The sequence below is a fragment of the Trichosurus vulpecula genome, chromosome 6 (assembly GCF_011100635.1).
Source record: "Trichosurus vulpecula isolate mTriVul1 chromosome 6, mTriVul1.pri, whole genome shotgun sequence".
Taxonomy (NCBI): Eukaryota; Metazoa; Chordata; class Mammalia; order Diprotodontia; family Phalangeridae; genus Trichosurus; species Trichosurus vulpecula.
The window spans coordinates 247,109,766-247,133,944 of record NC_050578.1 but is presented as its reverse complement, the minus strand read 5'-3'; the positions used below and the strand labels follow the sequence as shown (position 1 = coordinate 247,133,944).

Sequence of the window (24,179 nt, the reverse complement as noted above, 5' to 3'; positions counted from 1 at the left end):
TGCAGCTGCTGGGGAAAGGTGGGGAAAGAAATCCAGAGAGTCAGGAGCAGAGGATGGAGAGGATAAAGGAAAGAATATCCTCTGGGAATTCATGAGGGAAAAGGAGAAAAAGTGGAGATGAAACATTCCTTTGAAAATCAAGAAATCCACTTTCTAGCTGTCTGAGAAAGAAGAAAGGAGTCTAAAGAGTCAGGAGCAGCGGGTGGAGAGGACGGAGGAAAGAATGTCCTCTGGGAATTCACCAGGGAAAATGAGAAAAAGTGGAGATGAAACATTCCTTTGAAAATCAAGAAATCCACTTCCTTGCTGTCTGACACTTGGAGTCGAGAAGAACTCATTTGGATCACTCTTCTGATACTTACCACCTGTGTGACTATGGGCAAATCATTTATTTAATCTCTCAGGGCCTCTATAAAATGATGAGTTGTTCTGAGAATCAAATGGAATTATACAGGCGAAGCTTTTTAAAAACCATAAAATGAAGAGCTCTTTTACTGATGACCCCAAGCTTTCCATGAAATCAAACATCCGTATAAATACTTTTTTTTGGACTGAGTGTCCCTATCTTGACCAGGCTAAAAAGCAGCAGACAATCACAAAGCTAACCAAGTATGGAAGCTTGGACCTGCTCCACTTCTAGCATAGGCAAGGTCACCTCTTCTTAGGCAGCCTGGAAGGCCCTAGTTTGTGGGGTCTCATCACATTGGTGCCAGATTTAGTGAAGAATCCTGATTGCTTCAGCTCTACTGTAACCATTGGAGGTCTTCCAAAAAAGGCTGGAGGACCGTTAGCTGGCTAGGACATAGAGGGAATAAGATACAGCGGAGAGATGGATATGGAGTCAGAAGACTTGGGTTTGAATCCTATGTCTGCTATTTAAGACTCGTGTGACCTTGGGTAATTCACTAAATCTCCTTGAGCCTCAGTTTCCTCACGTGTAAAAAGAAGGGATTGGACTAGATCACCTCTGAAGTCCCTCCCAGCTCTAGAACTGTGATCCTATGACGATATGGCCACTGAGCTTCTTCATATTTGGAAATTCTGGGAACCTGTGAAATTTTACAAGCGGACATTCAGCCTCCAGCCTTGATGACTTTTCAGTCCACATCCCTCCCAATCATGCCAGAGTTCCCCTGCTCAAGCTGACTCCCCTTTTCTGTGATAACTCGAAGGTCTGGGGGAAGTACATTGCCAAGTTGTCTCATTAAAGATAATGGCACTTCCATCAGTGAAGCAGGCGATTAGATCCTCTCTGCTCTTGCCTTTTGAAGGCTAGTCTTTAGAACTAGGAGTTTCAATGAACTACCCAGAGCTGCCCAGGGATCCCATCACTGATGCTCCCTCCTAGGGACCAAAGGCAGATACCCTGGCTACATTGCTGGACTCCCGTGGTGCAATGCAAAGGGCATTGGGTTGGGAATTGGAAGACCTGGGTTCCAATCACACCTTTGATGTTTTCTGCTTGTTTGATTTTGAACAAGTCACTTAACCTCTCTACATCCCAGTTTCCTCACCGGCAAAAGGATAAGGGTTGGCCTAGATGGCCTTGGGGTACTGTCTAGCTCTGGAGCTATGATCCATTAGTGTCCAGGAGAATCCTGAAGCAGCCTCGTGGGGCTGTTTCAATGAATGACTCAATTGTGTCATCGCTTAGAAAAATGAGAGTCTGTAGTGTATAGTCAGCTGCAGTTGCACCAGGGAGATAAGCATTAGGACAGAGCATCTCTACTCTGCCTCCTGGATACAGTCAGAGACCCTGGGTTCAAATCCTAGCTCTGTGACTTACCCACCTGGATGATTTTCTTGAACCTCAGTTTCCTCTTCTGTAAAATGAGATGGTTGCATCAAATGATTTCTGAGGGTTCTTCTGACTCTGACCCCTATGATCCTACAATAAGCAGCCCACACTAAACCATTCCCTTTATGGTCCCGCTAAAGGTAGAGATGTAGCAGTGAAGAAAGCCAAGATCAATTTTGTTCCTGATGCTGATAAAGTCAATCCTCCCTCTTACTTATCCCTCTCTGAGTTGTATTTTTCTTTCTAGAGGTTTTCATTTCCTCTCATCATCCCCACCACCACCATCACCACCACCATCATCACAGTATTAGTTAGCATTTTATCTCATTTTATCGTTACTACCACCCTGGCAGATAGGTGCTATTATAATCTCCATTTTACAGATTAGGAAACTGAGGCAGAAAGCAGATAAGTGGCTTGCCCAAGGTCACACAGCTGTTAAGGGTCAGAGGTTGAACTCAATCTTCCTAACTCAGATCTAGCACTCCGATGCTCCACCTGGCTGAACCCGAGGATATGTAGAAACCGAGGTCCTGAATTAGGAGGAGAGCTAGAAACGTGGCATTGATAGGCAGTGTAGAGAAAAGAGCTCTGAAGTTAGGCAGCATGGATTCTAGTCCTGACCTTGGTGCTGTGTGATATTGGGTGAATCACTCAACCTCTCTGGTCCTCTCTAAAAGGAGGAGGATTAGATAATTTCAAAGTTCTTTGTAGCTCAAAACCCTAGGATCCCAATTCTCTCAAGCCCTTATTCTAGCAACCACACCAAACATATCAAACACCAGATGTGCAAAGCCCCGGAAGAGCCCTAGGGGAGCCTAATGGAACCCAATTTAGCGGTTGTTGTGGCAATACAATCTAAATGTAAAGGGAAGAATCCTGGTGAGTATTCGTGTCACTAGAAGAGGTCTCTCCGAGCCTCGGCCTCCCAGAGACAACCACAACATTTAGGGCTGGAAAAGGGACCTTAAAAACCGTCCATTTTCAGAAGATGAAACTGAAGGCCAGAGAAACAAGAAACGTGACCGAGATCTGCTCGGTTATCAACAGCAGACCTTGCATTTGAGCTGAGGTCTTCCAGGTTCTGGCGGAATGTCTCTTTCCACTTCATCACAGGTTCTTAATGTTTTGGGGATCGTGGACCCCCTTGTGCTGCCTCGTGGAGCCTACAGACCCCCTTCTCAGAATCATTTATAAATGCACAAAATAAAATACAGAGAGTGACAGAGGAAACCAATTCTATTGAAATAAAGATGTAATTTCTTTTTTCCCATCCAAGTTCATGGTCCCCCTGAAATCTCTCCACACACCCCTTGGGCGATCTCTGGACCCCTGATTAGGAGGCCCTGAATTACACCAAATTGCTTCTGCCTACCTACTTAGAGTGCTCAAGGCATCTCTTAAATTCCAGACCATTTTTTCTGACAGCCCTTCCTCCACATCTCCCCCTGAATTCACCACGATCTAGTTTCCCTATCCCCTGGAAGCCAGACTACTCCGGGCCTAAGCAATCCCTCCTTCTGGCGCTAACTGTCCAAACCCTCCCCTTTAGCACTAGATCATATTATCTCATACTGTTCTTAACTGCTTCCACACACATGCCTCTGTCATTGATATCTTTTATATCTTCCCTAGGGCCTAGTACAGGGCTCATGTGATAGAATGGAAAAGAGTACTGGATTTGGCATCAGAGGATGTAGATCAGAATCCCCCCTTCTGGTGCTTATTCTCTGGGCAAGTCTCTTCAAGCTGAATTCGGACCCAGGTCCCCTGACTCTAAATCTAGTGCTCTGGGGTTCTGACTCCCAGGACTTCCCTACTATGCCCCCCTATGAATATCTTCCTCCTTCCCAGCTGCCCTTCCCTAGACTCTCAGCTCACTTTTGCTCTCAGCTCCTTGAGGCTAAGGGCTGTCTTTCTTTTATGTTTATATTTGCTTATATTTGTATTCCTGGCACTTAATAAATGCTTGTTGCCTGCCTGCTTTCTGATACCACATTGCCTCATGAGCTGTCAGGCTTTGGGGAGGTTAGCATGATGTAGGGGCAAGCACACTGGACTCGTAGTTAAGTAGTTCTGACTTCAGATCCTATCTCTGACACTTAATGTATGTGTGACCCTAGGCAAACCTCTAAACTTCTCTGGGTCTCCATAAAATGAGGGACCTGAACTCAGCCTTGAAAATCCCCTCCGTCTCTAAAGTGAGGATGCCATAAGTTATTTAGCCTCTCTGGGCCTCAGTTTCCTCCTCTGTAGAATGAAAGGACCAGACTAAATGATTTCCAAAGTCCCTATCAACTCTAAATCTTTGACTGTACTCACCTATAATGACAATAAATCATCTACGTAAAAAAGAGGAGTCTGACCATCCATAGACCCAGCCTGGGAGTCAGGAAATAGTAGGTTCAAGTCCTGCCTCAGGGTGGTAGCACGGTCTGGCTCTGGAGTCGGAGGACCTGGGTTCAGATTCTGACTCTCATTCTTGTTACCAGTTTCTTAATCTTTGTGGAGTTTCCTCATCTGTGGGGTTGGACTAGATGGCCTCTGAACTACATCCCATTTCTAATGTTGTCTCTGGTATACACTGGCTGTGTGGCTAAACCGGTAAGTCATGTAATAATAACACCAACACCATGTCACATACAGCTTTAAGGTTTGCATAGATAGCACTTTACAGATTATATCTCATTTATTCCTCACAGCGACCCCAGAAAGTAGATACGAATATTATCACCATTTTACAGAGGAGGAAACTGAGGGAGACAATGGGAAGGTAACTTGCTCAGGATCATAAGGCTATTGCCTATCTGAGGGTGAGCTTGAACTCTGGTCTTCTGTCTCCAAGTCCAGCACAAATCATCTAACCGCCTCTCAGTGCCCCAGACGCTTTTGAAGGCTATCAATTACTCATCTGCATAGGTAGAGAGGGTTTCCTCACCGGGAGTAATCCTACATTGATGAAATCTCAGGTCTGGACCTATGTATCTATTACTGTATAGCTGACGAAACTATCCGTCTGTATCGATGGAGAGACTCCCATAACCAGATCTTTTTATTGTCTCCCACAGGCCTAGCCAGTGAATAACAGTAGGCGATTTGGGATGGAAATGTTAGCTAAATGCCTTCTGACCCCCAGAGCTTATCCTACAGCCTGGCACACAGTAAACAATTAATATATGTTTTTTTAACTGATTAGCTGGCAAACTTCAGAGCTCCAGAGATTCAAGCTGGACTGGACCTTTGATATTATCTAATCCAATTCTCTCATTTTATATGTAACTAAAGTGAGGTCTGGAGAGGTCAGTCATCTTGCCCAAAGTCTAGAGGTAACTGGCAAAGCTGAGATTTGAACCCACGGGTTCTGAATCCAGTTCAGGGGCTCTTTCCACAGCGCCACATCCCTCTGGAGACCACTCCTTCTCGCTCTCAGCAGCCAGGACATTACTGCCATGACAACTTAATCGGTAACTAGCTGACACGCCACTGAACTGAATTTACCAGACCAGTAATTTACTGGACACAGCGGACTGACTTTCTATTGATTTGACAGTCAGGCTAGAGACGCCTCTCTGGTTTCCAACCCCTAGGGTGACAGTAAGGAAACACCACCGCAAACTTAAAAGCATCACTATTTCTGAGCAAACTCTCTGCGTGTTTCCTGAAATGAACTCTACAGAGGAAGTAGAGAATGGCAGAAAGAGCTGGCGACTCGGGGTCCGGAAACCTGGGTTCGAATCTCATCTCTGGCACTTATTCACCTTGGGCAAATCCCTTGATCTCCCTTGAGCTTAATAGGGATAATAACTTTCACTTCTCCCTTCACAAGCCAGTTACAAGCATAATCCTTTAATACCCTATGTAAACAAGAGGCAGTTAAGTAAACATTCGAGAATACTTAGAAGACATAACAATAGAGATCACTGTAGAACAGCTGCACCTGAGATTCCATTGATGGAGGGAAATCCCAGATGAGGAAACTCCCTCTCCTAACGCACGCTGGTGCCTTCTCTACAACAGACAGTTCTAAAGCGTCGTCTAGGGCTCTGAAGGTTTAAAGGATTTGTCCAGGGTTGGACAGACAATTTGTGTCAAAGGTGGGACATGAATACAGGCCTTTCGGGGTCTGAGGCCAGCTCTCCATCCTTTACGCTATACAGGATCTCTCATTAAGATCAGCAGCGTTTATATAGCACTTTAAGCTTAGCAAAACACTTTACACATGTGATTTGATTTTCACAAGTCTGGGAGCTAGGCGCTCCATTTTTTTGCTTTTTTTTTTGTTCAGTCATATTTAGTCTAGTCGAACTCTTTGTGACCCCATTTTTGGGGTTTTCTTGGCAAAGATACTGAAGTGGGTTGCCATTTCCTTCTCCAGCTCATTTTACAGATGAGGAAACTGAGGCAAACAGGTTCAGTGACTCACCCAGGGTCACACAGCTAGTGAGTGTCTGAAGTCAGATTGGAAATGTCTCCTCCTCCTCCTCCTCCTCCTCCTCCTCCTCTCTCTCTCTCTCTCTCTCTCTCTCTCTCTCTCTCTCTCTCTCTCTGTCTGTCTCTCTCTCTGTCTGTCTCTGTCTCTCTCTCTCTGTCTCTCTCTCTGTCTCTCTCTGTCTCTCTCTGTCTCTGTCTCTCTCTCTGTCTCTCTCTCTCTCTGTCTCTCGCATCAGCATTCATTAAGGCATACTGCTCTCCATTTTCCCTTCTATAAAAACGAGGGTACCGCTATTTGTACTTCCTATCACTCAAGGTTATTGCCAGGTGCAAATGATAAAGACCTCCATAAATGGGAGCCATTGTCAATAATTTATTGACCTCCTGTTGTGTGCCACTCCCAGGCTCTTTCGAGCGCTGGGGTGGTTTAATTTTTGCTTTTCTACTCCTAGAATCCTACCCTAGTGCCTGGCAGTTAGTAGGTGCTTTAGAGATGCTAGCTGACTACTGAACCACTCCCTGACTCCCAGCCTGGCCTGTGCTTGTTTGTTTTCACCCAGGCGCCGCTTAAGAGGAGCAGTCATTCTGATTTGCAGCGTTCCTTTCTCCAGTCCCAACCTGCATATTTTGCTTCTGCTCTAGAATTAATCAGGTTGGAAGTGGGTGGTTGAAAGTGACACTGGAAGTTTGAAAGTGAGCCCTAAGCTCAGAAACACCCTATTTTTAACTCTTTTAGACTGGTATACAGAAGGAAAGCCTGTTTTTTTTCCTCCATTTAAGGTGAAATTATTTTAAAAACAAGTCCCATCTCTGTCCCCATTCAGCTCCCAGTAAATGAATGCATAGCCTTGGGAAATCTCAAGTCCCCAGACGGAGATTTCGGACACCTGAGTTCTAGGTAGCTTGGTATAATATGTCACTTCTCTGGGCTTCAATTTCCTCACCCACAGACAGCTCAGTGGATAGAGTGCCGGGCTTGGAATCAAGAAGATCTAAGTTCATATCTGACCTCAAACTTGTGTGACCCTAGGCAAGTCACTAAACCGCTCTCTGCCTCAGTTTCCTCATCTGTAAAATGGAGATAATAATAGTGCCTGCCTCCTAGGGTTGTTGTGAGGGTCCAATGAAATAATAATGGTGAAGCGCTTAGCACAGGACGCAGCACGTAGTAGGTGCTATATTAATGTTAGCTATTATTGTTATTATTATTATTACTGGAGAACATTTGTAGAGTATTTATCACAGTGCCTGGCACACAGTAGGTGCTATATTAATGTTAACTATTATTACTATTATTATTATTACTGAAGAACATTTGTAATTTATCACAGTGCCTGGCACACAGTAGGTGCTATATTAATGTTAGCTATCATTATTATTATTATTATTATTAATTATAGCATTTGTAGAGTATTTATCACAGTGCCTGGCACACGGTAGGTACTTAATAAATGCTTGTTCCCTTACTCATAAAGATGAGGGTGGTTGGATTGGCAAGTTCATAGAATCTCCTACGACATAGGAGCCAAAAGGACCTTAAAGACCCACTAGGTGTGAAGTTCTTTTGGGCTTTTTTTTTTCAGACTAGGTCTCCCTATCTTGCCTAGGCTGAAAGGGCAGCAGCCTCTCACAGGTCAATCAATCCCACTATTGATAGGTCCTGGAGCTCTGACCTGCTCCATTTCCGACTTGAGCCGGTTTGTCTCTCCTTAGGCAGCTCTTGGGCTCCATATTGGTGTCAGAGTTATTGTAGACACCTGGGTGGCTTAGCTCAGACTTCCCAATCTCAAGCAATCCGTCGGCCAGCCTCAACCTCCCCTTTATGTAACAGAGAGCGCAACTGCTATGGGCTGGCCACATTGTTCAAACACCAAATGTACGCTTGCCTGCAAGACTATTTTGTGGAGAACTCACACAGGGAAAGCGTTCACATGGTGGTCAGAAGAAGTGATACAAGGACACTCTTAAGTCTCACTTAAGAACTTTGGAATTGATGGTGTGACATGGGAGACACTGGCACAGGACTGCCCAGCATGGCACGCCCTCATCGGAGAAGGTGCTGTGCCCTATGAGCTAAACAGAATTGAAGTAGCTCAAGAGAAACTCGAGAGGCACAAATTTAGAGAATCCACTCCATATGTTCACATGGACTACTTGTGCCCAACCTGTGCTAGAACATTCCGAGCTTGTACTGGTCTGATCAGCCACAGTGGGGCCCATTGTAACCTGACTCTAACATAGTGATGTCATTTTGGTTCTCCTTGAGAAGGAAGGACGACAACCAACCAACCAACCAACCAACCAATCAGGGATTACTTGCTCTACCACACCCAGCTAACCTAGGGGTTCTTAGTGGGTGAACAGATTTCATGCTTTTGGAAATTTGTTTTCTTAATGCTTTGATCATTTCAATATAAATAGCATCTTTAATAATCATATGTATTTATTTTATGCATTTAAAAATTCTGAGAAGGGGATCTTAAGCTTTACTAGATTCGAGCACAGTATTTGTGTTGCCTACTAGATGCTAAATAAATGCTAGCTGACTGACCCCCGACCAGATTACCAAAGATGTCCATGTCACCAAAAAAAAAAAAAAAGGTTAAGAAACCCTATTGTAGTCCAACCCTCAGTATTTATGGCTGAGGAAAACCAGAGTGTGGAGGGTTTTGACGATTTGTCTCAGGGCCAGGTGGTGAACAGAGGGAGGATTCAGTCTAAAGCCTCTGGCTCCAAATTCACTCCTCCTTCCACCCTGTCATGAATGAAGGTGTCTGTTGGCTCAGACAGTCCATGAGTCTCTATAATTCATCTTCCAGTTGAACTATGTTTGATCAAAAAAAAAAACCAAATCATAACAACAAGTCATTACACACCCACTCAAAAAAAGCAGAAGAAGAAGAATTAAGGGTATTGGAACACTAGTTCTTAATGGGCAGGTTCATCATGGGTGGACATTACAAGGAGGAAAATTTAGGCTCTGGAAAGGAAGATCTGGGTTTGAATCTTATCACAATCTCTGTAGCTTTGAGCAGGTTCCTTGACCTCTGTGGCTCTAGGATCATAGATTTAGAACTGAAAGGGTCTTTAGAGACTATCAAGTGCAATCTTCACATATAATTTGCTCAAGATCACACAGATATTAAGTGTCTGAGGTAGAGTTTGAACTCAGAACATCCTGATTCCAAGGGCTGTACCCTATTCATTTCCAATGTCCATTTCCAGGATGCTGCCTCATTATAAATGAAGGGGGTTGGACTAGGTAACCTCTAAGTTGCCTCCTAGTTCTAAGTATGGTCCTACGTCCCTAAGGGTTTCAAATAAAAGACAGGATGACCCCTTTGGGGGACAATTTGGGAAGAGGAGTCTTGCTCAGGTGTCAGTTGAATTAGACGGCATCTGAGGTTTCTTCCAACTCTGAGGTTCCATGATCGTAATAGATCTAGTATCATCCCATTTTATCAGTGAAAAGATATGAGCCCAAAAAAAGGACTAATTTGTCCAAGGTCACACATATAGTGAGCAGCTCTCTGCCTCCAAATCCTTTCCAGGTCACTCCTCTCCTCAATAAACTCCCATGGCTCCCTATTGCCTGTTAGCATCAAATCTAAGTTCCTCCCTTTAGCTTTTAAAGCCCTTCACAATGTCCCCTCAAACTATTTTTCTAGCCTCATTAGTCATTATTACTTTCCTTGATACACTCCCCAAACCAGCTCTTCTTGCTCCATTTCCCACTTCTGTGTTTTTGTACTGGCTATCTCCCATACCTAGAATGCATGCTCTCCTCAATTCTGCCTCTGAGAATCCCTGTTTCCTTTAAAATCCTGCTCATGATGCCTTCCATCTGAAGCTTTTCTCAATTCCTCCCAAATGCTGGCGGTGGGAAAAGTTTATACATATTTATTCATGTACATAATGTCTCCCTTGATAGAATATGTTCCTTGAGGGTAGAGACTGTTTCACTTTCATCTATCTGCCTGAAATGCTCAGCACAGTAACTAGCACATATTTTTAGGCGCTTAATAAACGCATGCTGATTGACTGACTGAGCGCACTCTGATCCAGTTCTGGAATCATGACCACCCGGGCTCCTTCCAGACTAAGAACTCCATTTTGGGTGAATGAAAACATCTTCTACACATGCCCCACAGCCAGACAGCCAGACAGCCAGACAGCCAGACAGCCAGACAAGTCTCTACTCTTCAAAGGAAATTAAGAGATACTGACAAGGCTCCTGAGCGATGCCTAGAACTCTTCAGAGGAGAACACAGAGCTTGCACCCTGGAGAGTCTAGAGCACTCTCTCCTGTGAATGTCTCCTGGTAGGGAACTCTACCTAATGGACTCGTCCAGGGGTTACAGGTGCCAAGTGATGGCCAGGGATGTCTCTCGTTGGTTGCAAATAAATGGACACAGTCTGTCAAGGAGTAGGTGTTTTTCTTTCCCGTCTGATGACATCCGACTTTAGCAAGTCACATCTTAAAACAATTCAGTTAGACAAGAGCAAAAAATGAAAACAAAATAGCAGGAACTCCAGGGGAACAGAGTGAGGTCTGCTCTCAGTCTCTCTCTCTCTCTCTCTCTCTCTCTCTCTCTCTCTCTCTCTCTCTCTCTCTCTGTCTCTCTCTCTCTCTCTCTCTCTCTCTCTCTCTCTCTCTCTCTCTCTCTCTGTCTTTCTCTCTCTGTCTCTCTCTCCCACCTCTCTCTGTTTGTCTCTGACTCTCTGTCTCTCTGTTTTCATCCCTCCTCCCCCTCCTTTTCTCCTAGGCAGCTGTTAAGCTTTGGAATTTCTCTCTCTCCCCTTTTTCTCTCTTATTAATGTCTGTACTTTCCCTCCAGCCCTCCCCTAAGTCACCGGAACAAATGGACAAGGCTAGGGTCTCGTTTGTTTCCAGCTGGACTATTTGGGGAAATTTGCAAACCTCAGAGTTGTAGTGACAGCATTCATTGCCCTGGAAACTCAGACTTCAGAATTTTCAAGCCAAAGACACTGCTGTTCTCCAAACATGTCTCCTCTCCCAGGTACCTTCACTGTCTAAAAGATTTTTGTTTTTCTTCAAAATTTATATCTTTTGTTTTGACATCACTTTCATTCCTCAATATATCCCACCCTCATCCCCAACCCAGGCAACTATTCCATATAGCAAAGAAGGACAAAGAAATTAATAAGAAGCAAAACCAGCCAAGACAGCTTCCTTATCTTACAGTAAATGAGGCACTCCACACCTCCACCTCTGCAAAGGAGTTAGATACATACCTTTATCTCTTCTTTGAGCCCAAGCTTGGCTATCGTAGTTACCCAATGTTCAGTTTTGATTCAGAGTTTTGTTTTAATGTTCGAATAACCAATACAGCCCAAGGTTTAAAGCTAAAAAGTCCATGCCGGATAATCAAGTTTACCAGGCTACCCAGCTCATGACTGATCTGATGGGGACTGGAACCCTAGGAACTCCTAATTCCTAAACCAATTTTCTTTTCAACAAGATCCACCCTCCTTTTCACTTTCTTTGTGGGGAAGGAACAGCAAACAATCTTTCCAAGAACAAGGCAAACATGGGAACTCCAGAACACTGGCTCTGCTTTACTCTGGGAAAAAAAAAAGGAAAAAAAAAGCCCTGTAGGAATATTTGTCTCCTCCTGGGAGTTTAAGCAAATAGCAGATTCTCTCTCCTCAGAACTTCTTCAAATCTAAAAATGAGAACTGTTATTGGTATTTCTACATAGCTATTCTGGGTCCCAAAGAGGAAGAAGATTCTTGTCAAATGAATCAAATGTTCTTTCTGGACCCAGGCTATGGCCATTGAATTCTGAGACAGGAGATCTGGGTTCAGATCCTTTTGGGGGAGTTTTGCCTACTAGCAGTGTGACCCTGGGCAAGTTACTTAACCTCTCTGGGCCTCAGTCTCTCATCTGAAAGATGAGGGGGGTTGGAATGGATGGTCTTCCAAGGTTCCTTCCCACTCTAAATCTATGACCCCATGCATGCCTTTCTGCCATTGGTTGGAAGACATGTAAACAACAAGCATTTATTAAGGGCTTATCATTTGGCAGGTTCTGTGTGAGGTGAAGGGGATGAGACAGTCCCTGCCCTCAAGGGGTTATATTCTAATAGGGAGATCTAGCACATCTAGGTAAAGGAGTTGCTTTCTAGATGGTCTCAGGCATTATGATTGGGGAGATAGGGCAGTAGATGTCATTCCCTTTCCAGGAGCAATGGTCGAATTGATTTTAATATTATTCTAAAGGTAAGAAGAAGGGGGTGCAAAGGGGGTGGGGGATACATGGGTGACATTGGCTAAGCTCTGGTGTCCTGATGGACATGAAGAGCCAGTCAGGGGAGAAGAATGGATAAAGCACCGGACCTGGAGTCAGGAAGACCTGAGTTCAAATCTAGCCTTATTAGCAGTGTGACCCTGGGCAAGTCACTTAGCCTCTGTCTACCTCAGTTTTCTCATCTGTAAAATGGGATAACAATAGCCGCTGCCTCCCAGAATTGTTGTGAGGATCAGATGAGATAACCCACACTATGTAAGTGTTATAATTCTTCTAGGCATCACTTCTTCCTGACTCCCCATCCTTGCTCTAACCACTGACTCATGCTGTCCCTCAAGCAGAGGCAACCCTGAATTCAATTCCCTAACTGAATCAAAGGCTGGTCACCTTTCAAGAAGGAAAGGAAGAGTGGGGAGGTCACTCAAAGACCATGATCGTCTCCATTTGGTATGGAAGCTCTGTAAATAAAATGTCAAATACCATCTCACCCTGAAGATGATGAAGTGAGGCCTGCCATGAGGGAGGTGGCTCCTAGAGGTGGCCTCATTATCAGCTCCAGGGTGGGGGGGGGGAGACTGGCATCGCCAGTTATTGATTTCATCAAGTCCTTTAAAATTCAGTAGCGGCACCTGCCCCCCACCATCCATCCATTATTATTTAATTGACAGAGACGGGGAATCTTGGAACTAATCAGGAGGGTATAAGACCCTGGTGATCATAGGAACATAGGTTAAGAGTTAGAAGGAACCTTGAAGGTCATCTTCTCCAACCCCCTCACTTTACAGGTGAGGAAACCGAGGCCCGAGGTGGCACAGAGCAAAGGTAGGATTTGAACCCAGCTCCTGGCACTCTGGCCCACAAATCTGACACAGCCCCAGGCAGGATTCCTAACTTGAGCGTTTGTTTGCCCCTTGACAGTAACTATAATTGCTTTGCTACATTGATTTCCTGTTTATATTAGGGATATATGGACACAAGACTGAAGGCTTCCAAGGTAGATATACAGACGCCACATTGCTGAACTAAACGTTGGCTCCAGGGCAAGGAAGGTATCCCTGCTCTGGCGGGGCCAGTGATGGCTGCCTGGCATCCTGGTGGCTTCTGGCTCAGCCCAAGTCATCTGCATGTCATTAGCACTCACAGGGGGCTCCAATGCCCCTTTTAAACCTGCCGTCTTAGAAGTGTCCCTAATCTCGGGAAGTGTTAATTGATCAAGGTACAGAAGAAAGTTATTTATAACCATTAGTTTATTTTCCCAGAGAGCCTGTGAATATCTCCTGAGCAGGGGATGAGGGGCGCCTCAGGGGAAGCTACCCCCCAAATCCTCCCCTCGGGCTACAGTCCCTGGGAGCTCTACGGAAAGACTCCCACACCAGAGATGAGGAAGCTGTGACCTGTCAGAGAGTAAGATACGACTCATGACAGTTAATCTGTGGGTGCCAAAGGAAATTGGGGAGAAGTCTAGTCACCATTGACACTCGACGGGAAGTGTCAAAAAATGATTCCGCAGGCAGGAGCCTCACTGAGGAAAAGCATGGTTGGAACCTGGGAGCTGTCATTCTGGCCCAGCCCTGCCATGACCTGAGGGCCCGTTTTAACTCTTAATTCTCTGTAAGACTTAACTTCTGTGGCAGGGAAGATGAAGAACAAACGGGGAAAACAACTACCGGGGATCCCCACTACAATATAGTAAATGGGGGTACGAGAAGGGAGGGGCAGAGATCCAGAGTAGAGATGGGGTGTTAATCCCCAAAGGGCAATATAGACCATTCACAGGCCTAGGAATCCCAACATTGAGACAATTTTAACTGACTTTGGCATCTCCCAGACAGTATGGCCTGGGACCTTGTGGGATATAGATGAAAAGGCAGACCAAACCAGGAGAGATAGACTAATGAGGGTTGCCATTCTCCTCCTGGCCCTGTGATGATCAGTGAAGGATCTTGAGGTTCCAAAAGGCAGATTCTGGACACAGGGGTGGGGGGAAGTGTGCATCCTAAATGCTGGCACCTGGGCAAAGCACCAATTGCTTTGCCTTGCCCTGGTGGCAGGTTTGAACACAATCTCTTAATGGGGGTCTCTTTGGAGTCCCTTGAGCCTTTAGCTCCTGGAACAACCATCCTTTTCTCCATTATGTTAATTCACCTAAGCTCTCTGGGCCTGTTTTCATATACAGATGAGGAGGTCCCATCAGGTAATTTCTAGAAATTCTCTTCTGTTCTCTGGTTCATTTAATCACTCAGGTTACATGAGAGCATTGGGTGTGTGTGTGTGTGTGTGTGTGTGTGTCTGTGTGTGTGTATGTTACCAGGCTTGGGAAATGCCTGTCCTGTCAGTGGGCTCCACGTTGTAATGGAAGATAGAATTGTCTCATTCTGGTCCTTGTCTCCCCAGGACTTAGTACCTGGCCCATAATAAGCACTCAATATATTATGGTTGATTTATTGATTTTGTATTCAGGCAGCAGGGAAATGGGAAGTTCTCCAAGTCTGGAGTCAAGGGACTAGGTTCAAATCCCAGCTCTGCCGTTAATTAACTGTGGGACATCGAACAAGTTGCTTTCTCTTTCTGGGCCTATTCCCCCATCTGTAATATGAAGAGGTTGTAGCAGATGGATTCTGAGGTCCCTTCCAGCTCTGCCAATGATTCAATGGTCCTAAATATGGGTGACCAGACCCACATTCTGCCTACTTCAAAAACAAAACAAACTCGTCCACCCCACCCCGCATACCTTCTGCTGAGAGAATCTGCTTTCGCCGTTATGTGGGAGGTAGGCACAACTTATTGGGTTCAATGATCATTTTAGTGGGTGGTAGACAAGTCCTCAGGTAGAAAAGTCCTGCTGTCTGAAATGGATTTTCTGAGCTGGAGAGGGGAAGGGAAGAAACAATATTCACTCCTACCTCGTTCTCCACCAGAGTGATCTCCAGGAACAGGAACCATCTTGGAGATTCTGGGCAGCACCCAGTTCACAGCTAGGTTTGACTCAGTTTCTCAGTCTGCTGCTCTCTTTCCATGAGGCGTGACTGGATATTCACTGCTAGGCATACTTGGATTCTGAATCCCTAGGGAACCAGGTATACAACTGGAAATTCTCTTGATCCACCCAATGTTTCCTGATAGCTCTGGGCGGTGCTGAGTTGATTCATCCACGCAAGATCATTTTCTCCTGGTCCTGAAGGAGAAAATACTCAAATCTCTGCTTCCTTTCTATGGGAGGACCAGGCTCGATGTTACCATGGGTCCCCCAAGGGGGTCACAACTCATCGATGAGTAAACAGCAGGATGCTAACAATGGGGATTCAAATAAGGTTTTGCTTATAATCATCCCCCCTCTCTCCACCCCTCCCCATTTGTGAATTCAAAATCTAGAAGTTGACAAAAGAGACTGATTAGCACTGAGTGAGAGCAGGGGACCCGGGCTCTGTTCCATGCCTCGAAGATTAGCTATTAAAAGTAATTGTAATGCTCTTTTGCAATCATAAAATGTTATATAAATGCTAAATAAAAATAATAAAATAAGTAATGAGAGGAAACTCAGAGCTCTATTGAACTCATTTCACGTTGCTAGGCAGTACTTTTATTTAGCACTCTGGTAAGACTACCCCCTCCCCAACTCCCTCCCTTTTCCATCCCCCCACCCCCATGGGGGTTGGGAGTCAAAAGAAAGAAACTATGACTTTTAGACAAGCTTGGGTTGCCCAGCTCAACCTTTATGATAATTCTTACTATAATTGCCCTGAATAATCGTAGGGTCGGGTCTTTTTATATTGGGCTTTAGAGATAATGTAGCAACAGCCCTAGGATAATTCAGGAATTATGATTCCCACTATACAGAGAAAGAAAAGTGAGGCTCATTGACAACCTTGATAACCTGGCCCCTTGCTACCTGTCTAGATGTCTTTATATCTTACTCTCCTCCACCCACACCACTATCCAGAAACACCGGCTTCCTGGCTGATCCTCAAACCAGAGGCTCCATCCCCTAACTCCAGGCCTTTTCTGGGGTTGTCCTCAGACCTGGAATGCTCCCCCTCCTCATCTTCTCCTCCTGGCTTCCTTCACCTCTCACCCCAAACCTCACCTTCTAAGAGAAGCCTTTCCCAATCATTCTTAACGCTAGTGTTAATGCTCTCCCATTTGGGGGGCCATCTCCAGTCATCCTGATCTATATCTGGCCACCGAGTCCAAGTGGCTCCAGAGGAGAAGGTGGGGTCGGTGAATTTGCACAATGCTCCCTCACTTAAATCCAATTCACTTGCAAGTCATGGCATCACCTCCCTGATATCATGTCCACTTTGAGAAGGAAGGACAAACAGCAACAATCTCTTCTGTTTATCCTGTGGCTAGCTTGTTTGTACAGGGGTGTTTGCATATTATCTCCCCCGCTGGACTGTTATCCAGAACATGGAGACAGCCTTCTATCCTTCCCTGCATCCCAGCACGTAGCACAGAGCATCAAATGAGATGTGTGAAGTACTTTACAAACTTTAAAGTGAATACTCAATGCATATCGATGGCTGTTGCCCAAGGTTAGACAGGCAGGAGAGAGATTTGAACCCAAGACCTCAGACTCCAGAGCCAGCATATTATATTTCCCCTATGACACACTGTGTACTAATCATGGGAACTTATATCTGGAAGATACCTCGGAAATCATTCAGCCCAACATTATGGTTTATAGGACGCTTTTCTCCCTAAGGACCTCTAAAGCAGGCAGAACAAACAATATTATGCCAGTTTTACAGCTGAAGAAACTGAGGCTAATGAAGATGTAGTGACTTACCCAAGGTCTCACAAGTAATAAGTAGGAGAACCAAGAATGGTACAGTAGTATGAGAAGTAGGCTTAGACTTAGAGGTCCTGGATTCAAATCCTGAATTTTCCACTTAGCACCTGTGTGACCTTGGGCAAGTCAACTTCCTTAGGCCTAATTTCTTTATCTGTGAAACAGGGTAGACAACCTCTAAAATCCCTTCTAGGTCTGCATCCATGATCCCAAGTTACAGGACCAAGGCCTCTTTCTGTAGTAAACTAGCACATGAACTGACTTTAGAGATTGCCTCACCCAACCCTTGCCTCACTTTGTGGAAGTGGCAACTGATGCCAGAAGAGGAATCTTTCAAGGTCAAACCCTAGTCCTCTCACTAGGATGACACCAAGGATGTTCCTGAAGAGTTACTCAGAAAATTTTACATGGAAAAAGAGCTGGGGATACAGAGAGAATTTTTATCACTTGTAATGTACGTTAAAGGATTGCTATTTAAATGAACTTAAGAGTGCTGGACTTGAGAATTGGGAAGCCCTGGGTTCAAATCTTGCCTCTGACACTTAGTAGCAGTGTGTGTCTGTGTGTGGGGGGGGAGGAGTCACTTCTCTGGTTCTCAGTTTTCTCAACTGTAAAATCAGGGAGTTGGACCCATTGACCTCTAAGAATGTCTCCACCTCTAAATCTATGATTCCCAAGGAACTGTTCTTTTTTGTTAATCAAACTTAAGGATCCTTTGGGATAAAAAAGTCTTACCCCCACCCCAAGTCCCCAGCTTCCTTCCTCACACCCTCCCCCTGCCCTATTTTCCTGCATTTTCAAGAATTCCATTTTCTTAAAGGTGAGACATACTGCATCTCCTAACTGGTTCTTTGGACCTCTTGCAGGAGAAAAAAAATCCAAATAAGAGAAGCAAAACCATCCAGACTGACAAGGAGAAGTGGGTCTAAAAAATGTATTAGGCAAAAATGAGTCATTTGCAACTCCTGTCTGCTTAGCTCAAAAGTGAAAGTGAAGTGGGATTCCACTGGGACCCAAGTGTCTGGACCAATCAAGCCTGGTGATGCTTCAAGGGGTTTCAGGAGAAGCAAATGGGGGACAGCAGAGTGCTCATCCCTCCATGACTCGATGGCTGCCTCTGGATAAGTCAGCCAAATGAAAAAAAATGATAGGATACCAAAAAATGAAGACTCTGCCCTTTTAGACAAACTGACTTAAAGGAAGAAGAAAGCATGGAAATAGAGGGTGTCAGAAATGTTAGAGACCCGCTCCTTGGCTTGCCCAATTATCAAGCACTTATTAAATACCACTCTGTGTCAGGCACTTTGCTGGGAAATGAAACCATCCTTACTCTCAGGGAGCTGCCATTCTATAGGGAAAGGTATTTGATGCAGAGAGGGGTCAGTGACTCACTCCAGAGCTCCCAGGAGACCTGGGTTCTGGTGCTGTTTCTGCCCCTCACTCACTGGCTGCCCTTCCAGGGATCTGTTCTCTATATTCCTTGATGCGTCTTGTTAAGCTGTGGAGAAGAAGGAAACCACAGCCTCCTGGGAGAAAGGCTGATTCACTCTCAGGGAAACCAGACCGCCCCGGATTGTCTTTGCCACAGGAAGGACGGATTTAAAATACCCCGTCTTCACACCTCCTTCCCGACGATGCCACCAACCAGCCGGCACCAGGTGTGCAGGGCGTAGGACACAAGACCCGCAATTAAAGGTCTTAAAAATAAAAATTCAGACGGCGCGCGTGTTCCCCCAGCCTCCTCCAGCAGAAACGGGTGTGAGAAAGCAGAAGAAATAGGGAAATGATGTGGAGGTGGGACTTGAGTCCCGTCCTAGCAGCCCTGACACCTGGCAGGATGGAAGAAAGACCTAAAAGTCCGGAGACAGGGCTTCCAATCCACATCTGCTGCGTGCTAGCTGTGGGACCTTGGAGGTCACCTTCCTTCCTATGAGCCTTAACTTCCTCACCTGGAAAATGGGCTTAAAAACTTGCCGCGAAGGATTGTTGCAGGAGGGAGACCCCCTTAGTCAATCTTAAAGTACCTTAAGTACCTGGGTTATTCCTATCTGCACTTGTGGGTTCTTTCTTTTTTAAAATTTATTTTTAGTTTTCAACATTGATTTCCACAAGATTTTGAGTTACAAATTTTCTCCCCATTTCTAGACTGCCCCCACCCCAAGATGGCATATATTCTATCTCTACTTTTGCACTTGTAAAGCCGAAAGCTACAGCGGTTTGTCAGTGTGTGCGTAGCTCCAAAAACTTTATAAAGTAAATGTGGATGAAGTGATCACTCTTAAGCGATTTAAAGTGGGCCTAGGTTTTACCTTTTTGTCTCACAACTATCCTGTGAGGGACGTGCTAGGAACATCCCCATTTTACAGATGAGACAATGGAGTGAATGACTTGTCCAAAGTCACAAAATTGGTTAAGTGTCTGAGGTGGGATTTGAATCCAGGTCTTTTTAACTCAGAGTGCTGAGCTCTGGTCACTGATGGCATCCTGGCTCTAGGACGGGGAGGGATTTCTAACTTAGGGTCCTGGCTGTCCATGAGCTTGGATGGGCAAACATGGCAATCACATTTCTATTTCAGTCTGATTGGTTTCCTTTCATAATCTGATATATTTTATGTGATGTGTTTCATAAAATGATTTTGAGAAGGGGTCCGTAGGCTTAATGAATAAATGCTAATTTGGTTAGATTGGCTGGTACCGCTCTTCTTGTTTTTGGGGGGAGGCAATCATGGTGTGCAGCTAGCAGGAGCATGGGAGTTAAAGTCAGGAAAAACCTGGGTTCGACCAGTCAGTCAACAAGCACTTTATTAAGTGCCTACTGTGCACCGGGCATTTGCGCTAAGTGTTGAGTTCAAGTGCCACTTACAACTTGTGGGACCTTGGGTAAGTGTCTTGACCTCTCTGGGCTTCGGTTTCCTCACCCAGAAAATAGAGATAATAACCCTTGTACTATCCACCTAACAAGGCAGTTACAGGGACAGCCCTCTGTATAAACTGTAACCTGGTGTATAAATGAGAGCTATTATTACCGACCTGTGAGAGCGGCCGTGAGGACTGAGTGAAATCGTGGAAGGAAATCACAGCAAAACGATAAAAAGCAATAGAAACGTGACTTATGGTGACTATTATTGGGGTTTGTTTTCAGAGACAATGCCATCGATGGTGAATAGGCTGCGTGAGCTCGGCTCAGAAGGAGCCGATCGATGCTTGGCCCGCGGACTTTTGAAACACTCTTGTCCCCCTTGGGAACCCTCCTTCGGTTAACTCAAGGCAGTGTGGGGTGGTACAGAGAGAAGCCTTAGAAGATCCGAATTCAAATCCTAATCCTGCTGCTGACCGGCTGTTCAAGACCGGGGGAAAGCTTCTGTTTCCTCGTGTTGTAGAACAAAGAGAAAAGAAGACCCACCTGGAAGGGCTGGTCGGAGGAAAACAATTTGTAATCTTGAATCGCGCCGTGGATGGGAGTCGTCATTATTATCGTGATTAGTGTCTGTGGCCACTTTGTAAGAATCTTGGTGACGTTTGAGCCTTTGCCTAATTAGTAGGGAGTGGGGAGAGGGGAAAAGATTCCCTCGCCCCTGCCTTCTCTACCTCAGTAAAATGAAGATTTAAGGTTCATAAAGCACTTTACAAATACTATCTCATCTGATCCTCTTAACAACCCTGGGAGATAGGCGCTATAATTATTCCCATTTTACAGATGGGGAAACCGAGGCAGACAGCAGTTAAATGACTTGTCCAGGATCACACAGCTGAGTGTCTGAGGATGAATTTGAACTCAGGTCTTCCTGACTCCAAGTCCAATGCTCTAGCAAACGCACTATTTTGCCACGGCGGGGGGGGGGGGGGGGGGGGGGGGGGGGAGGAGAGAGAGAGACAGAGAGACAGAGAGACAGAGACAGAGAGAGAGAGAGAGACAGAGAGACAGACAGAGAGAGAGAGAGAGAGTGTGTGAATGAGATGAGAAGACTACCAGGCCTGTCTCCCTCATCACTTTCTCAGTTATGCGGACAAAAGCATTCAAAGAGGCAGCCAGTTCCTTGGAAATAGAAAGAGGAAGATACCCTCCCCACCCCCACCCCTACCTCCACTCCCTTCGCTGACTGTGCTCTCTCCCCCCTCAAGTCATCCAAATGCTGTGGAGCCTCAGTAACAGATAAGCTCCTCGTGGGTAGGGGCTATTTTTTCACTTTGTCTTTGTATGCCCATCATGCTATCAATCGATGCATTTACTAAGGACCTACTATGTGCCAGGCACTGTGCTAAGCAGAGGAGATTTAAAAAGAGGACCTGCCCTCAATGAGCTTACCTTCAGTAGAAAAAGCTTCATAAAGACTTGTTGGATCAGAATGGAGTTGAGTCCATTTGAATTGAACCCAATCATTTAGCAGAATGGAGCTGAATTCTTGGTTCCTACCTGAAATCACCACACACACACACCCCACCCCCACCAACAAATCAAGGTTCTTTTCCCTATAGACTTCTGAGATACCAGCTCCCCAGCACAGCCAGCTGGCACCAGCACCTGCCAGGGTCCTATTAAACATCTGGGTCAGAAAAGCGGTGGGTTATGCATAATCCCCTGCAGCCTGTTCTGCTCCTTGGTCTGCCCCCACCCTGGTATGCCATCTCCCAGAATATGAAACCTCCAGCCCACAGTACCTTGCAGAAAAAAGCCCAGAAGCTTAACGTGTCCCCCCTCACCAGACTGTGGGTCATGGGGACAAAAGCATTCTTGGAGGCAGCTGGTTCCTTGTAAATAGAGAAAGCTTCTCCCGGTGGGCACCAACTGGATGAGTCTGGATTCCTGGCTAGCCTGAGACATTAGGCTGATTCATGTCTCGTGTGTGTGTGTGTGTGTGTGTGTGTGTGTGTGTAATCGCTAATTTAATTTACTATCTATCTAGTAGATATACAATACAGCATACATGTATACAAATGCATGTATATTTTATCTATGTTATATATATACTGACATGTGCAATACACATATGTTTACATACACATGTGTAGATCTATTTATGTTTAGGACTGTTCATATTATATATATATATATGATGTCTTTAACAGCCATCAGATTGAGCAATACACATACACATTCACATGTGCATATGCGTACACACGTATTTATATGTACATGCATATATGCAATATATATACACAAACAAATATGCGTTTATGAATATATGCACACATAACTATAGATTCACATGTGTATATACATGCATGCATGTGTCTGTATATTTGTGTGTGCATGCATATATTACATTTTTATATGTACATACTTGTATCTTCAACAACCATTAAATTCAAGAAAACATAATACATGTGTACATGCATAATACACATATTTGTGTCTATATGTGCATATGCTTATACATTCAAACACATATTTATACATACAAAACGTGCACATGTGAATATGGCTGTTTACATTGTACAAATGTGCATGCATATTTCTCTCTGTGTGTATATATATGTACACACTCACACCATTTTTTTTCTTTTTCTGAATTGAGTGGTCACGGAAGACATCAGCTTCAAAGGCACAGCAGAAGGGGATTAAAAATACTCCTTTCTATAGTTTAGGGACAACAATAACTGATTATGTGTTGCAAGTCATAAATGGAAAACACAGAGAAAATAAATGACTTTATCTGTAGGCATGTTAGAGGCTCTGCTCTGGTTCTGACAGGCAGGCTTAATTAGATCTTAATGCAACATTCAGATGGATGTTATTAGCAATAGCCTGTACTTGGCTGTAGGAGGAGGGGAAGCTCCCCGGTGTTCCAGACCCCAATCAATTCCCCCCAAACAATACTCACTCTGGGGTCCCCGCACTTGAATTTTAGCCTCTCTACCATCTCCAGCATGGCCATCTTCAGATCCACTGGTTCTCTGTTCTAGAAGAGAAAAGAAGGCGGGAGGGGTCATTAGGCAGCCCCCCTTGGCAGCTCTGTCAAGTGAGCACCAATAGCATCTGAGGGGACCACAAGGAAAGAGGAGAATGTTTCTCTTCGTCTCAGATAGCTGGAAGCCCTGAGAGGCCAGGGTTGGCAGCTCTGCCTTCCTCCCCCACCCCCTTCTCCCCCAGCACAGATATTGCTCAGTGACCTGGGATATCTGCTGGAATGAAAATGGATGCACTTGGACAGGCAGACTCATGGGCTGTGAGCATCTCTGGGCTGAAGAGTGGAGGCCCAGGCAAAAGGCCTGTGGCAGGAATGCGGGACACAGCTCTGACCTGCTCATCGTGAATCATAACCCTCAAGCATGATGTACCACTCTCATGCCAAGACTTTCTGAGGAGATGGGACTTCAGGGTGGGATGGTTGGGACTGGTGGGTCAGAGAGGAGCCTCAAAGGGTCACAGATTTAGAGTGAAGGGAACCCTCCCTCCCAGGTCATCTGCTTACCACACCCCACTTTTATACAGATGTGGAAGCTGAGGCCCCAGGAGGCAAACGTCACCAAGGTAATAAGCATAAGAGACAGGATTTGAACCAACTCCTCCGATCATAGAACCCCTTGGTTTATCCCATACAAATGTGAAAATGGAGGTCGTATAGCTCATCTGGTGGCAAAGCCACAGCTAACGTGTCTCCTGACTAGTGCTTTCTGGGGTGTTTGTGAGTCCTTCCTTCCCTCTCTCCAGACTCAGGCAGGCTGCTTCTCAGACCCCAGATGCACGATTTGTTGCCAAGCCCTTTCCCAAAACCCTTCTAATGTGCTCATTTCCCCATCCCACCCCACCCCCACTCTCCTGTGCTGTCACCCCAAATCATGCTCTGAGAAAACCCCCCACGGGCCACTGTATCTGAGAAGGGTGGGTGTTGCTATGGCTTCTGACCCCAGGGTTCTACTGAAACTTCTCTCTCCCAAGGCCACACGT

General features: G+C 45.2%; 1 protein-coding gene across 1 annotated transcript in view; it reads right to left on the bottom strand.

Annotated features, from left to right (window-relative positions):
- Window positions 1–24,179, bottom strand: part of TRIM44 (tripartite motif containing 44) — a 166,474-nt gene that overhangs the window by 119,816 nt on the left and 22,479 nt on the right. The window contains exon 2 of the mRNA XM_036764090.1: window positions 23,113–23,190. Coding sequence (XP_036619985.1) covers window positions 23,113–23,190 — 78 coding nt within the window. The remainder of the gene's footprint in view (window positions 1–23,112; window positions 23,191–24,179) is intronic.